Here is a 15,832-nt window from a genome sequence, read left to right on the forward strand (position 1 = left end):
CCTGGCTCTGCCCCTTGTGAGGGGTTCAGCCCATGTGTCTGCTCCGGGACAGCACGTGTCTGATACCCCTGAATTCTGCCCCCGCCTGAGCTGGGTTCCCCAGTCTCCGTCTGTGGGCTCGCCCTGCCCCGTGGCACGGAGAGCTGGCAGCCTGCATTGCCTCTAATCCCCCTGCAGGTGTTTAGGGACCCCAGTGATACGCTCTAGTAAAGGTCTATAGAGATAGGCAGTTTCTGGGGCTGGGCTTTGCTGCAGCACCTTTCCTAGCGTGAATATGACCCTGAAGTTTGTCTCTTTCAAGCCTGGTCAGGGGGAATCTGAAGAGCATGAGAGATTCTCATTTTGCTGCTCAGGAGGCTCTGAGCAGCGTCAGAGTCGCTGAAGTAGTCTGCAGCCTCAGGAAGGCAGCTCACAGCAGGGCCGGCTCCAGACCCCAGCGCGCCAAGCGCACGCTTGGGGCAGCGTGCCGCGGGAGGGCGGCAGGCGGCTCCGGTGGACCTCCCGCAGACATGCCTGCGGAGGGTCCGCTGGTCCCACGGCTTCGGTGGAGCATCCGCAGGGGTGCCTGCGGCAGGTCCACAGGAGCCGCGGAACCGGCGACCGCCAGAGTGCCCCCCGCGGCGTGCCGCCCTGCTTGGGGCAGCGCAATTCCTAGAGCCGCTCCTGGCTCACAGTATTGGGCCACATTGGGAAAGTATTCCCAGATGATGAGGATTTGAGACACTAGGCGTGATGCTTAAATTGTACAGAAATTGCTCGTTTAGCCTCCTGTGCTTTCCAGGGAGAGTTCCCCTCTTGCAGTGGGTAGTTTCGAAGTGCAGTTTTTCCTCTTATCTCCAAATTGTCCTAATGCTTCACTTTTCCCATGCTCATTTCCGTGTTGACACTTGATAGTTTTTGACTCATTGTTATCCTTGTTCCTTTTCAGTTCTGCGAGGAGTTTAAAGAGAAGTGTCCCATCTGTGTCCCCTGTGGTCTGAAGCTGGCAGAGAAAACCCAGACAGCCATTGTCAGGCACTTTGGTCTTCAGATCTTGGAGCATGTGGTCAAGTAAGGGAGCTCACTTGGGCTGCATGGATGTGGTGGTATCCTAAACTCTGAAGAGCTTTTCATGGAGAGAGAACAGGCCCATGTCACAGTTGTCAGTGCTAATTATTGTTCCCAGATTTCTGTTGGTTACAGCAGTGGACAGGGTGTCAGGAGATGTGGGTTCTATACTGAGCCCTGTCATTAAGTCACTGGGTGACCTAAGGGGGCAAGTCACTTCCCATCTCTGTCCTTGTCTCTTTGTCTTTAATACGAGGGTAATAGCAAACACTGCAAGAGGGGCATGCAGGTTAATTCATTTCATAGATCTTAGACAAAAGATGCTGGAGACAGGCAGGGAAAGTATTATCAGTAAGGGATCAGGTACTGGCAGAGCAAATGAACAATGCAGCCTCAGCCTCTCTAGCTTGGGCAAAGGGCTGATGGATTTCTTAGACAAGTCAGTGATCTGTGCCAGCATATTGACTTGGTGCCCTCTGTGTGTTTTGTTGGGCAGGTTTCGCTGGAACAGCATGCCTCGCCTCGAGAAGGTCTATCTGAAGAACAATGTAATGGGGCTCATATCCAATGTAAGTGCTGGCTGCCTCCAGGGTCAAACCACCATATGGAGCAGACTCATAGACTTTAAGTCCAGAAGGGACCATCATGATCATCTAATCTGACCTCCTGCACCCATAATAGACCCATAACCTCTGTCTAAGGGACCATAACTAAGGCTACGTTTTAGTCACAGGTATTTTTAGTAAAAGTCATGGACAGGTCACGATCAGTAAACAAAAATTCACGGCCTGTGACCTGTCCACGACTTGTACTATATACTCCTAACTAAAGCTTGGGCAGAGGGACCGCAGGCGGTCTGGTGGCGCCGCGGGTGCTGGGGGGATGGCTCGGGACCTCTGCTGGTGCTGGGGGGTGGGGGAAGGTTGGCGGGGCTGGCAGGCTCCTTACTGGCTTCGCATGTCCCTGCAACTCCTAGGGGTAGGGAAGCCAGGTGCGCTATATGCGCTGCTCCCATCACGATCTCTGGCTCTGCAGCTCCCATTGGCCGGGAACCACAGCAAATGGGAGCTGTGGGGGCGATGCCTGCAAACAGGGACAGTGCACAGAGCCCCCTGACCTTTCCACCTAGGTCAGGTAAGTGCTGCCCTACACCCCAACCTCCTGAGCCCCCTCCTACACCCAAACTGATGCTGCTGCTGGCAACCTTCCAGAATGTTCAGGCAGCCCCTGAGCCAGCCACACCAAAAATCACGGCAGTCATGGAGTCAGTGACTTCCGTGACACACACATGCAGCCTTAACCATAACCTCTGTCTGAGAGACCCATAACTTCTTGCAGAGTTCCTTCACTTTGTTGAGGTGGCATGTGGAAGTGAGGAGGAAGGATGACGTTAAAGTACGGGAGGCCTGAGTTAAATTCCAGACTGTGCCCTTTACTTGCTATATGACCCTGGGGGAGACACCATTTCCCTCTCTGCCTCAGTATCCTCATCTGTAAAATGGGGATAACTTACCCATCTCAGGAGAGTGGGGGGTTGTGAGGCTTGCTTTATATCTGCAAAGCGTTTTTGCAGTCCTTGGATGGAAGGTTCAGTAAATGTGGAGATTTTCACTCATTCGGTTGAAGTATAGTGCTCACTGCTCCAAAATGCATCTCTAACGTGAAGGGATTTCTGCTGCTCTTTGCACGAAGGCTAGATGTAGCATCAAAGCCATATCCTTGACTCCTGTGGAGCATGCAGTTTGGTCTGGTGCTGTAGGTCAGAAGTGTCTGGGAAAGGAGAATTGTGGCTTGAAACCCAAGGTGCTCTAGAATTCTAAACCTCCTCCCATTTGGCCACCACAGGAGGTTTCCTGGAACTTCCCACCCACAACTGTCAATCCATCCCATGGAGGCAATGGTCTTCAAAGACCTACTTCTCCTCAGATGACAGTCATCTGGTGCACAGAGCCTGCCAGCTGTGAATGCCTGAGAAGGTGGGAGTTCCAATCAGGACAGGAACAGCGGGGTTGAAGGTGTATTTGTGTTTTTCTTATTATCCAGTGGGTCTGCAGCCAGACTCCCCCATGGTGTGAATGATTGTTCTGGGGGCAGCTAGCTCCATCTTGTATGATCATCATCTTTCTCTCATAGGGAACACAGAATATTTTAGAGGAGGAAAGTCACATTAAGGATGTCCTGTCTCGCATTGTGGTGGAGATGATCAAGCGTGAATGGCCTCAGCACTGGCCTGATATGCTGAAGGAGCTGGACACACTTTCCAAACAAGGGGTATGAAGCACACCTGCCTGTCATACTTATCTGTACTCTTCCAGTGGCTCATAATTCTAGGTCTCCTTTCCTTATTTCATGGTCAAACAAGTGGGAGTTACAGTAGATTCACAGGCTGTTGTCAGGTCCCATTATTCTAGGAGATCATGTTATCAGAGATTAAACCATCCTAGTTATCCCTCTCTGGCTGTTCCCCAGACCATGATCTGATCTTGATCTGTGTCTGTGAGCTGCTCTCTGAAGGGCTTTATGTTATGGCTAGACTCATGGGTGTGTTTGTGTGGGACATTAGGAGACACAGACAGAACTGGTGATGTTCATCCTCCTGCGTCTGGCAGAGGATGTGGTGACCTTCCAGACGCTGCCCACCCAGCGGCGACGGGACATCCAGCAAACCCTTACCCAGAACATGGAGAAGATCTTCAGTTTCCTGCTCACTACCCTGCAGCAGAACGTCAACAAGTATAGGCGCATGGTAAGAAGCCTCTTCCTGGGAGCCCAGTCAGCACTGGGATCTTGGATATGGGCAAGTGAGAGGAGAATCAGTCTGAAATCAATTGCTGTAGTTACACCATAGAGCTCTGTTGTGAGCCTACTGCCGATAGCTGATAAAGTCTTAGGGTTCAAGAGGCAGCATTGGTGTCAGCAGTCTGGATTTCTAGGATTCATCACCAGAGATGGATGAGAACCTTGCACTTGGCACTGGGAGGCTCAGTTTGCTGGCACTAAGGCATTGGTTTGCTTGATGCACCATGAGCTATACTAGGGTCATTTGGTCCCTTTTGGTCCCCGTTTGGTCCCATTCTCTTAGAGCTCAGGTCAGAAACTCCTACTGCAAAGAGATGGTATGGGATGCTGCTACCTTCCAGTTGCAGATGCCCCTTGTCCTCCCATAAGCGGGGCAGTTTGGGCTCTACTTTACTACCGTTATAATCCTACGATACCGGAGATGTGCAGGTTGCTCAAGACATGTAATAATGGCAGATCTTTACCCCAAGGAGCTTGTAGTCTGATCTGGTGAGAGTGAGATGGGATTGGGAAGGTGAGGGATACAGCAGTGACCAATCCAGAGACAAGCTTCTTATGTGCACCTCTTGTTCCCTTTTATAATGTGTTAAAATGTGGAGTAATGCTTAGCATGACAACAGCGTGGTGGAGCTGGAGCAGTGATAAGCTGTATCCTATTCACCGAGAGGGACACTTCAACCCATTTCCTTGGCGCATTCACTGGCCACATAGACTAGCAGTTCTCAACCAGAGGCACATGTACCCCTGGGGGTACGCAGAGATCTTCCAGGGGATATACCAACTCATCTAGATATTTGCCTAGATTTACAACAGGCTACATAAAATGCACTAGCAAAGTCAGCGCAAACTAAAATTTCTTACAGAGAATGACTTGTTTATACTGTTTTATATACTATACACTGAAATGTAAGTGCAATGTTTATATTCCAGTTGATTTATTTTATAAATATATGGTAAAAACGGGGAAGTAAGTGATTTTTCAGTACTAGTGTGCTGGGACACTTGTATTTTTATGTCTGATTTTGTAAGCAAGTAGTTTTTAAGTGAGGTGAAACTTGGGGGTACGCAAGGCAAATCAGACTCCTGCAAGGGGTACAGTAGTCTGGAAAGGCTCAGAGCTACTGGTATAGACAATTCCATAGAACTGTGTGTTTCTTTGTGCCGTTCATGGCTGACCCATGGTGGGTGGGAAACCTTGTTGCATTTCGTAGTTCAGTTGAATACATTTCCAGCTGAGGTCTGAATTACGATGCTGAGACTCTGAAGTGTGGTTTCTTCTGCTAATGGTGGAATCCTTCTGCTTGGCCAGGTGGGAGCGCCCCAGGAGCGAGATGCCCTCACCACTCCACAGGTTAGCAGATCTTTGAGCTCTTTGTGGACAGGTTGAATACTGAGGGTTGGGTGTCCAGCTACCGGTCTGCACACGGGATTGAGAGGGAGGGAATTTCCAGGCCTGGGTGCTATACTCTGCAGTGCTGTTAGATATTCAGCTGCGGTGTGGTGGTTCTGTATGTAGGTATTTGGGGTACATTTGGTGGCTTGAGTCATTGCACGGTAAATGTTGACAGAATGGAGTTTCCAAAGTAAAACCTTGCAGCAGAAAGAGATGCTTGCAATTTCCTTGCATGCAGAAAAACAGAGCATCTGCTCAGATCAGACTCTGCTGTTGCATAATTTAGGCAATAAGATGGCACACACAGTGCATTGTTGCTCTTAAGCAGTTAGAGCTGGGGACTGTAAGTCAGGACTCCTGGGTTCCATTCCTAGCTCTGCCACTGCCTTGCTTTGTGGTCTTGGTCAAGTCACCTCTTTCTAAGCATTAGTTTCATTAGAATGAGGCCACCAACGCTTCCCAGAGGTTGTGATCCTTGAATGTAAGATGCTTTAAAAGGGCAGCAAAGGCATCTTCTTTCCTGGAAGTTTCAAGGAAGTATTGGAACCCATGCACGCACATTCAGAGAAACCTGCCACCTGGAACATCTTCTTTCAGAGGAGAGAATCTGTGGCTTAACTTCCAGTGAAAAGTCCTGGGGAAGTGGTAGCGATGTCTGGGGCATTGTCCCGAGCTGGAAAATGTGTTGCTGCCTCTTTCACCGCACATCTATTCACTGAGGCGTCTCCGGGCTGCACCCTCTTGAATGAGCCAAGGCCTGCCCAGCAGTGGATGGGAGGAGATGTGCCCCACAGCAGCTCACTTACTGTCTCTTGTTTTCTTTTCAGAAGACTGACCTGGCTCAGGAACCAAAGGTAAGTACTGCCTGGGGAGGCAGTGCAGACCGAGGCTGTTTGGAGCCAGACTCAGGTTTCCATGCTGTAACTTGTCACCAGCCACCAAGTTGCAGTTTATACTTTGGTTAATTACCTTACTCTCTGGAAAGGAGGGAACTGCTCATTTCAAGCAGCCCTGCTGTTGTTAGCCTGAGGACTTTGCCCCACTTCCCCTAACCACTGCCACCTCAGTTACTTTCCTGGAGAAGGGCACTTCAGAAAGTAGTTGCTGTCATATAATGCATGTGCAGCTCCAACATGGAGAAGTCAGCTGTGGCTGAGATATGGGTTTCCTGGCATCTGGGCCAGAGGCAAAGCTCTGCACTGAGATTGTTTCCATATAAATCCTTTCTGGCTCTGAACTGTTGGCTATGGTCTGTTCACAGGCCCAGGCAAACTGCCGCGTTGGGATAGCAGCACTGAACACCCTGGCAGGCTACATTGACTGGGTGGCCATGAGCCACATCACAGCAGATAACTGCAAGCTCCTGGAGATGCTGTGCTTGCTCCTGAATGAACCCGAGCTCCAAGTGGGAGCAGCAGAGTGTCTTCTGATCGCTGTCAGCAGGAAAGTGAGTTTCTCCTCCCGAGCCTTCCTTACCCATCCTGCCCTCCACATTCCCCTCCACTCCCTGGGTTTATTCTTAGTTTATCAGGTTGAGCGATGGTAATGTCACTCCTTTATCTAAGGAATTAAGTCACCTGCCTCTTTGGCTGCCCAGACGCCTGAGTGACTTTAGGGTGGATGCTTCCCCAGGACAATGGACAGAGCAGTTTCTGGAACCCACCCAGGCCCCGTTTTCTCTGTCTGCCATTCCATATAGCTTTGAAGCTTGAAATCCCTGCTTGAACAAATAACATTAACTCATTCCTAACCCCTGCTGTCTGCAGTGCTCTCTGCCGCGGAGGCGTGATGGGGTATTGCCATCTAGCTGTAAGAACCTAGTGGGATTTCTAATGCGCAGTAAATTTTCTCTGAAACAGCACCATAGAGGTGTGCCCTGTATGTTCTGCTGCCATGCCCATCCAAGGTGTGTTTATCTCAGATCAGTAACATAAGTGCAGTGCTCACAAGCAACCCTACAATAACAAACCAGTCCAGCTGCCCTGCAGCGAGAAGCCAATGTGCAATGGAAGAAGAAATAGGCCTATAAGGACCAAATTTTGGTTTAAGGCTCCCAGTGGGGTTACTGGCGAAAACTACTTGATTCTCCAAGAGTTCTGTAGTTTCTTGTTGCATTTTCTTCTGCTCAGTGGTGGAATGCAAGTCCCCAGATGGTAGCACAGCTAGTGATCTGCCAGCTCTCTCTGGCTGATGGGATGAGGTGCAGTCATGTGTTTAGATGAGTGTTTACTTTGCTTTTTGTCTAGGGGAAGCTGGAGGATCGGAAGCCCCTTATGGTCTTGTTTGGAGATGTTGCCATGCACTACATACTTTCTGCTGCACAGTGAGTACCATCCAGCTGCTGTGGGAGCACATCATGGTCTTAAGTGGAAACTGGCTACGGTTGGCATGTATCAATAAGTACCTCCCCGCCCCAAGCTGTAAAACTAAAACTGGTCTCTTGGAAATTACCTCAGCACCTGTTCCCATCATGGTCTTCACTCAGGTGTGGATAGAGTTCTTAGCCTTGTACCATCGAGTGCTGTATATCAAACCACTGCTGTGGACGGATCCTGAGTGTGGGCAGCATGCAGATCCAGTCTGGCCTGATGGCAGCAAGCTGTCATTAGATTAGGAAAGGGTAGAAAGTGTTACTTTTCCCAAATTTGAAAAGCCAACCATTTTCCTAAGTCCCATAACTTCAAAAGAAGCTGCTCAGGGTAACTCCCAGCTTCCTGAAATCTTCTCCTTTTGCCTGAGATTGATCAAGAGATATTGGGAGAAGGTCCAAAGGGTTTAGACTAGAAATATTTCTGATCTTAAAATTGGATCTCCTCATACCAATAACTTCAGTAATGGGGGAGGGAACCCAATCATGCTGGTGTCAAATTGTCTTCCCAACTTACTACCATGTGTGTAATCCTGACCTGCCCTTTCCCTTCTCCTCCCTCCCAGGACAGCAGATGGTGAAGGCTTGGTAGAGAAGCATTATGTTTTCTTGAAGAGACTTTGCCAGGTCTTGTGTGCTTTGGGCAGTCAGCTTTGTGCATTAGTGGTGAGTCCTCTGCAAACACTGGAAGCAGTCCTGACAAGACTGTCTTTCAGGGGGATGATTGGGGATATGGATACCATGATTCTCGTTTGTACCATGAATGTGGACAGCTCCAGTTGTTTCCTGTAATAGTGGAGGGAATAGAAAGGGCCTTGCATGCAGTGAAACCTGGCACATGTTTGCTGCCAACTCCTCTAGGGGTGTGCTGGGAACTTTGGATCTTCCACCAACTGCACCAAAGAGGGGATGTAACAGGAGCTGTCATTTAATAAGGGAGCTGGCTTGCTGAAAGATGTTGGTGGAAAGACCAGGTCAGCTGGCTGTGGGGAGCTGGGGGAAGAAGGAAAATCCTAAACCACTTGAGAAGATAGACTTAACAAGAAGGGGCTCTAGGAGGTTTGACTACTTCAAGCTGAGGTGACTTCACTCACTGTTATGGTGGAGGGGAGTCTTGGCTATTAATCCTTAGCAAAGCCTGCTGTGAGTGGCAAGGGCCTGTGGCCCTTTATGATATAGGCTCAGCTCAGTCCAGGCATGGCAGAGTGACAGGCAACCCCACAGAAAGGGGTGCTGCTAAGGAAATCCTGGGAAGAACAGCCCCAGAGAAGGGAGCGCTCAAGATAGCACTAGGTCAAAGAGTACTGCCAGAGTGAGGAGAAAGCAGCATGTTGAAAAGAAGCTTCTGAATTTGGGGCACAAAGCCTGGGGGCTGTCTCCCTAGAGAAATCTTGGACTGCCCAGGAAGAGGGGAGGGAGGCACACTGAACATGAGACACTTCTGGGGCAATGAGACTGAAAGCTGTTGAATGTAGGTGAAGTAAATACTGATGCTTTTTTAAGAACTGCTACATCACTGGTCTCCTTTTCCCCTCCATTTCTGGGGTAGTCAGGTCATCCGCCCCCCGTATTATCTGAAAGGTTGTGTTGCCTTTCAGATAATAGGTCACAAAAATGCTAGCTTGCAGCAACAAAATACAATAGTGCTGAAACTCCAGCTGTCAAGGGAGGTCATAGTTGCATTGGGGAATGGTGATCTTTTTGGTAGGTAGGGCCAGTTCCACTGGGGGTAATACCTCATGATCGATTGGATGTTGTGGAGTGGTTATAACTTTTTCCAAGCTACTCACAGTCCATTCTTTTCTCCTGAACGTGGCCGTTGTCTCCTTTGGCAACTCCAGGGCAGGTAATGGGAACTTGGCGCTCGGGAGTGGCAGCAGTTTCAGGACACAGCTCTTTTTCAGCCATTATGCACTGGCTTTTCTGTCCCCAGCCCATTGTGCTCCTGCTTTCCAAGTGGCGCTGCCACTCTGCTCCTCCACTCTACTGCTGAAGTGTTGTCTGAAATCACTCATTGTTTTATCTGAAATTACTCATCCTTCCGTTAACAGGGCTCGGATTCTGACGTGGACACACCAGCCAATCTTGGGAAATACCTGGATTCGTTTCTAGCTTTCACAACCCATCCCAGCCAGGTAGGGGAAAGGGGGCTCTTAGTGCAGTGTGTGTAGTTAAATCATAGTGTAGGAGGTGGTGTCACTTCTGCTGCAGAGGGAATCAGCTCATGCCTGCTATGTTTTTGAGAGCATCTGCCATTTTTCAACCATTTTCTCCTCTGAGGGTGTGGAAGGTGATGTGGTCGTTGCTGACTGCCGTCCAGTGTCCTGTAAAGCACACAGAATGGAGAGCACAGGGTTCAGAGACTGCAGCAAACCCTGGTATTTGCTTGGTGGGAGACACTTTCCCATTTGCCAGAGTAGCCTGGCAGTTTTGGCTGGGCCTGGAAAGTGCATGGCCTGGATTGGGGAGTCATTGTAGCTTGCCGTTCCCCTTTTAGCACAAAGGTTCAAGCTTCTGCACCAGAGAGTACAACCCTGTTGAAACTTTTGTTCTTTCTTCTTTTCCCACCAGTTCCTGCGCTCTTCCACTCAGATCACCTGGGGAGCCCTCTTTCGACATGAAATCCTGTCCCGTGACCCTCTGCTGTTGGCTATGATCCCAAAGTACCTTCGTGCATCTATGACTAACCTAGTGAAGGTATGGAGGAGCTCTGTTCTGCTGGGTGTGAGCTGGTGGTGCCTCGGTGAATGTTTCATAGAGGTAACAGTGGAGAAGCTGGGTTTTTGACACAGCAGTGTAGAGCGTCATCTCCAGGCTGCAGGGTAGCAGTGCTGACCTGAAGATTACTAGCTCTTCCCCTAGTGCGAGTCCCCTTGGAGCTGGTGCTCAGGCAGAGGTGGGTGATTGCTCCACTCGCTCCCTCACCACATCCCTTCTATTTCCAGGTGGGCTTCCCCTCTAAAACAGACAGCCCCAGTTGTGAATACTCTCGCTTTGACTTCGACAGTGATGAGGACTTCAATGCCTTCTTCAACTGTAAGTCCTCCCGGCAAGGCCTGCTACCTCTGTCTGAGGTTTGCAGTCTTCCCCTCACTCTCACAGGGCTGGCGGTTCCTGGCCTAGCTTAGTGCCCACCCTCTCAGCTCAGCAATGAGCTTCAGTTGCTCACATTGCTGCTCCAGCTCTTCCCGCTTGCCTCGTGCCTGGTGAACTTCTTGGCATTCTCCTATGGCAGCCCAGGCATTCAGTTCGGTTTCCTCTTGGCAACTAAGGTTTGCTGAGCCTGCATTACTCAGTGTCTGAGGTCTATGCTTCCTCAGTCAGTCATCCAGGGTAGCAAGGGGAATGAAACTCACTGTACTCTAGGACTTGGACAGGAACCAGGCCTGGAGGCAAGGATCCTAAAAAGAGGGTTTAGCTAAAGAATTTAATGTGATTTCCCAAAGCAAAGCAAAGCTGGAAGGCTCCCGCGCTGTACTACAAGCTAGTCTTACTACCAGGGTATTTGAGCTCACGCTGCAGAACTCCACTGCCAAAGTAGCAGCTGCAGATGTTCCCAGCTGTGGAAAGGTGAAGAGTGACACTGAAAGGGAGCCATTTCCAATATCTGAATCTGACTCCTCGTGTCCAATTCCCTCGGCAGCTTTCCGTGCCCAGCAGGGAGAAGTCATGAGGATGGCGTGTCGCCTGGACCCAAGGACTGGCTTCCAGATGGCTGGGGAGTGGCTGAAATACCAGCTGGCAGCTCCTGTTGATATTGGACCCATGATCTGTAAGTTGCCTGAAAAGCAGGAGAGACGAGAGGCTCAGCCTCCTGCTGGAGCCCAACACGAGCTTCTGTGTGTGTCTTTTGAAGCCACACCTCTTAAAATCAAGCAGGTTCCAAGTCAGGCTTTCCAAGGTCTCTGCAGGAAAAATCCCTCGCTGCCTACTGAAACAGCCACTGGTCCAGAGCCTTTGACTGACAGGAAAGCGCCTTCCTTCCCCTACTTCCTCTCACTTGTATCTTTCCCATGAAAACAGTTTCAAACGGAAAGGCCAGACTTAACTGGATTTGTCCTTCCTGTAAAATGCGGCCAATCTGTCCTGAGAAATCCAAACGTATCTGCCTCGCAACAGCCTTTGTCACTCACATCGCTCCTCCTCCACACAGGCCACTTGCCGCCTTTAAAATCCCAATTAAGTGAGACCCTTCCTTTGTTTTCCCTTCTGCTGTGGTTTGTTGGCATCACTTCCTCTTATATCTCAGGGATGTTGTTTGTGATCCAGGAGCCTCCACCTCGATGACAAAGCAAACAGCCTTTGAGCACCATTTAGTACCTGCCTCCCATGGTTGCCTGCCAGAAACCTTCTCCCTAGTGGCAAAGGGAATAGAGGGAAAGGATAGGAGCACTCATGAGTGGGTGGTTCAAATGTCCAGCAACGTTTCCCTGAGGGATTTTACAGAGGACTTTTTCAAACTGGCATTGTGCTTGGGAGGAAAGGGGAAGCTAGACTTCTCCAGTGTCCCAGGTGCTCCAATCTTCTCTTATTTTCTCTCCATTCACAGCTAAGACTGGGGAAGGTCTCTGCTCCATCTTCTCTCCTTCCTTTGTACAGTGGGATGCTATGACCTTCTTCTCAGAGAGTGTCATCAGCCAGATGTTCCGGACCCTGGATAAGGAAGTACATACCCTCTAACTGCTGTTTGCCTGGTTTCTATGTCTCAGGTTGACATGGGAGTTGGCTGGCTGTGTTGCCTTTCAGATAATGGGTCGCAAAAATGCTAGCTTGCAGCAACAAAATACAATAGTGCTGAAACTCCAGCTATCAGGGGAGGTCATAGTTGCATTGGGGAATGGTGATTTTTTGGTAGGTAGGGCCAGTTCCACTGGGGGCTTTGAACATCATAAAAGTGCTTTGGATCTGGACGCTGTTCAGTGAGGAGCCAGTGCAGTGATTAGGGTCACAGGTGATCTCTTTAGAGCAACCACTATTGTTGGGAGAAAGAGTCTGTTTTAAGTGGTAGCTCTCAGGTTTTGTTCAAGTCATCTTGTGCTTTTCGAGGCAAACTTGCACACACGGTGGAAGAGAGAATTGAACAGCAAACGATGAGAAAAATGCAGCTTCTCTCTGCCATTTGCAGTGCATTAGCTGGAAAATCACAAGCACAGTGCACTATCTGTATTTGCCATTTAGGGTCTGGCCAGTTTTTAATCAGGATTGGGCTCCTTGGGCATGTCATTCTGGTCATAGCAAAGAATTGCAAGGGTTGTTTTGTGCTGGCTGGATAAGCCTGAAACTTGTTAGCCAGGAGGCAAAAGCAGAGCTAGGGAAGAGGGGGAAGGAAGTGGACACAGTAGATGGCAGTGAGAGTTGGAACCTTCCAGACATCCGTAGAGACGGTGATGTTGTCCAATCCCTCTTCCTTGCAGCAGCAATTGCACATAATGTGCGCATAGGTTAAAATGAGCTTTGCCGCTTTTAACCCACTTTGGGATGACTTCACCCAAGGGTGCTGTTCAACACAGCAGCTCCCTGGCCAGGCCCTGGGAGGAGACACTGGAGTGTTGTCTACATGTTGCATCTCTGACTGTTGCTTTCTTTCCTTTACCCCCCTCCCATTTTGTTCTTGCAGGAGATCCCAGTGAATGATGGCATAGAGCTGCTGCAGCTTGTCCTGAACTTTGAAACAAAGGATCCTCTCATCTTGTCTTGTGTGCTCACCAATGTCTCTGCACTCTTCCCATTTGTCACCTACAGACCAGAGTATCTACCCCAAGTCCTCTCCAAGGTAGGTGTCCTGTAGACCAGTGGCTGTCAACCAAGGGTCTATGTACCCCTTGGAGTATGGAGAGGTCTTCCAGGAGGTACATCAACTCATTTACATATTTGCCTAGTTTTACAACAGGCTACATAAAAAGCACTAGCAAAGTCAGTACAAACTACAATTTCATACAGACAGAATGAGAAAGTAAGCAATTTTTCAGTGATAGTGTGCTGTGACACTTTTGTATCTTTATGTTTTGTAAGCAGGTAGTTTTTAAATGAGGTGAAACTTGGGCTACGCAAGACCAGTCAGACTCCTGAAGGGGGTACAGTAGTCTGGAAAGGTTGAGAGCCACGGTTGTAGACTACCCTTTGACCAGATAGCCTCTGAGTGGAGTATTGGCACCCCATGGCCCTTACATATTTTAACTAATCCTCATGATACCCCTAGGAGAGGAATGATCCCTCCTGGTAGAAATGGGATTAAAACTGAGGCACTGAAGTGAAGTAACTTGCCCAAAGACAGGGAATCAGGGGAGGAGTCGGCTAACCTGGATTTCTCAATTCCCAGTACTGGACCTCAACCACTAAATGACACACTCTGTCTCAATAAAAGTCTTATCTTATCATGGCCTCAGTGCACTGGGAGCTCATACCCTTCCTGAATAAAGGTGTTTCCACTGGCTTGGTGAAGTCACGCCAATATCCTGTGCCTAGTGTTCCAGAATGAATGCCAGATATTGACGATTGACTGACTTTTCCCTTTTCCCACAGCTATTCACCGCCGTCACTTTTGAAGTTGTAGAAGAGAGTAAGGTAAGTCCATACTCCTTGGCCACAATATGCTATAGTACTTGCCTCAGGTGTGCCCTCGTTGAGGAGCATATTGATGCCTGAGACAAGGTCTAAAGTTGCGCTGCAACTTACTTCTCAATCAGATCTGTCCTTGAGAAGGGGATACCTAGACACTTAAATCCCTTCTTCGCAGTTTGAGCCAATGAGCCTTGGCTGATGGAAGCTTGGGGGGGCATTTAGGGTGAAATTCACCCCCATGAAACAGTCTAGGATTTAGCCATTTGGGTATCTGTGCAGCAGACCTCTACTTGGGAGTGAATTTCATGCACTAACCACCATGCATACCCTTCAGTGGTTGGCATGTGTGTGGCTGTGGTTGGTGTTGGTATGGCTGCTACCCCTGGGTGCATGCTGGGAACCGTAACGCAGTAGATAAAAATCACTTGCATTCTCATCCCAGGAGTTGAATTGGAGCCCAGAGGCTTGGTCTTGCAGTGACTCCTCTGGGAATTGGCCTTTAACTGGAATCTTGGAATGCATGAGTTGAAGTATCAGTTTCCCTTGGTTTCCACAGTTCAGAAAATTACGTTAATGGATTTGGCTAATCGGGAGGCCTTGGGTCTGCCTGGGTTTTGTAGCTTGAGCCTGAATTTTCTTGTTGGTCCAGGCCCCAAGAACTCGGGCAGTGAAGAATGTGAGAAGACATGCATGCTCCTCGATCATAAAGATGTGTCGGGACTACCCTCAGCTTGTCCTGGTATGTACCTGCAACTCTGTTCCAGGGCGCACTGCCCCATCTTCAGCTGCATTTCTGGGGATTGGGGACCTTCAGTTCCTCTGTCAACCCCTTTTTTTCCCAGGGAGACTCTCCCTGTTTTTACTCGGATGTGACTGTAGAGCAGAGATATTTCTACTGCACAGAAAGCCAAGTGGCTTATTCTCTTTCTCAACACTCAAGTGATACTGATTTTTTTTGTTATTAAATATATTGCAGTAGCACCTAGAGCTGTGGCTCTCAAACTTTGTTGCTGGTGACCCCTTTTACGTAGCAAGCCTCTGAGTGCGACCCCCCCCTTATAAATTAAGAACACTTTTTGATATATTTAACACCATTATAAATACCGGAGGCTGACAGCTCACGACCCCCTCATGTAATAACCTCATGACCCCTTGAGGGGTGCCGACCCCCAGTTTGAGAACCCCTGACCTAGAGGCCCTGATCAGGACCTGGAGCCTATTGTGCTGGGCCCAGTACAGATATATAGCAAGGCACAGACCTTGCCCCACAGTTTACAATCCAAGATGCTGATCAACATATCTGAAGTGGGGGAAGGGAATATTCAAGTCTATAACCATTTTATAGGCACATTTGTTATATTTTATTTATTGTAATACACCTCTACCCCGATATAACGCTCTCCTCAGGAGCCAAAAAATCTTACTGCATTATAGGTGAAACTGCGTTGTACTGAATTTGCTTTGATCCGCCGGAGTGTGCAGCCCCGCACCCCTGGAGCACTGCTTTACCACGTTATATCCGAATTCGTGTTATATCGGGGTAGAGGTGTATCGGTTGTCCCCTTAGTTGAAGCCATTAGCCCTGGCTGATCTCTTATTTTGCATCAGAAGTGGGTCAGGAGAAGGGATGTCAAGGAGCTGGGGAGGATATTGGCTTTCTGGAT

The 15,832-nt window shown here is 49.1% G+C and overlaps 1 protein-coding gene across 3 annotated transcripts in view; it reads left to right on the forward strand.

Annotated features, from left to right (window-relative positions):
* XPO5 (exportin 5) overlaps positions 1-15,832 on the forward strand; it is a 37,690-nt gene that overhangs the window by 677 nt on the left and 21,181 nt on the right. For 2 of the 3 annotated variants that reach the window (XM_039531604.1, XM_039531602.1), the window contains exons 2-18: positions 929-1,050; positions 1,544-1,616; positions 3,181-3,318; positions 3,611-3,793; positions 5,156-5,197; positions 6,067-6,093; positions 6,501-6,686; positions 7,486-7,562; positions 8,174-8,273; positions 9,659-9,742; positions 10,179-10,304; positions 10,553-10,643; positions 11,251-11,379; positions 12,157-12,272; positions 13,225-13,380; positions 14,130-14,171; positions 14,818-14,907. In XM_039531604.1, the coding sequence (XP_039387538.1) occupies positions 1,560-1,616; positions 3,181-3,318; positions 3,611-3,793; positions 5,156-5,197; positions 6,067-6,093; positions 6,501-6,686; positions 7,486-7,562; positions 8,174-8,273; positions 9,659-9,742; positions 10,179-10,304; positions 10,553-10,643; positions 11,251-11,379; positions 12,157-12,272; positions 13,225-13,380; positions 14,130-14,171; positions 14,818-14,907 (1,644 nt within the window). In that variant the 5' untranslated portion in view covers positions 929-1,050; positions 1,544-1,559. The remainder of the gene's footprint in view (positions 1-928; positions 1,051-1,543; positions 1,617-3,180; positions 3,319-3,610; positions 3,794-5,155; positions 5,198-6,066; positions 6,094-6,500; positions 6,687-7,485; positions 7,563-8,173; positions 8,274-9,658; positions 9,743-10,178; positions 10,305-10,552; positions 10,644-11,250; positions 11,380-12,156; positions 12,273-13,224; positions 13,381-14,129; positions 14,172-14,817; positions 14,908-15,832) is intronic. The other variant, XM_039531603.1, reaches the window with a different exon arrangement.

Source organism: Mauremys reevesii, linkage group 3, assembly GCF_016161935.1.
Source record: "Mauremys reevesii isolate NIE-2019 linkage group 3, ASM1616193v1, whole genome shotgun sequence".
NCBI lineage: Eukaryota > Metazoa > Chordata > Testudines > Geoemydidae > Mauremys > Mauremys reevesii.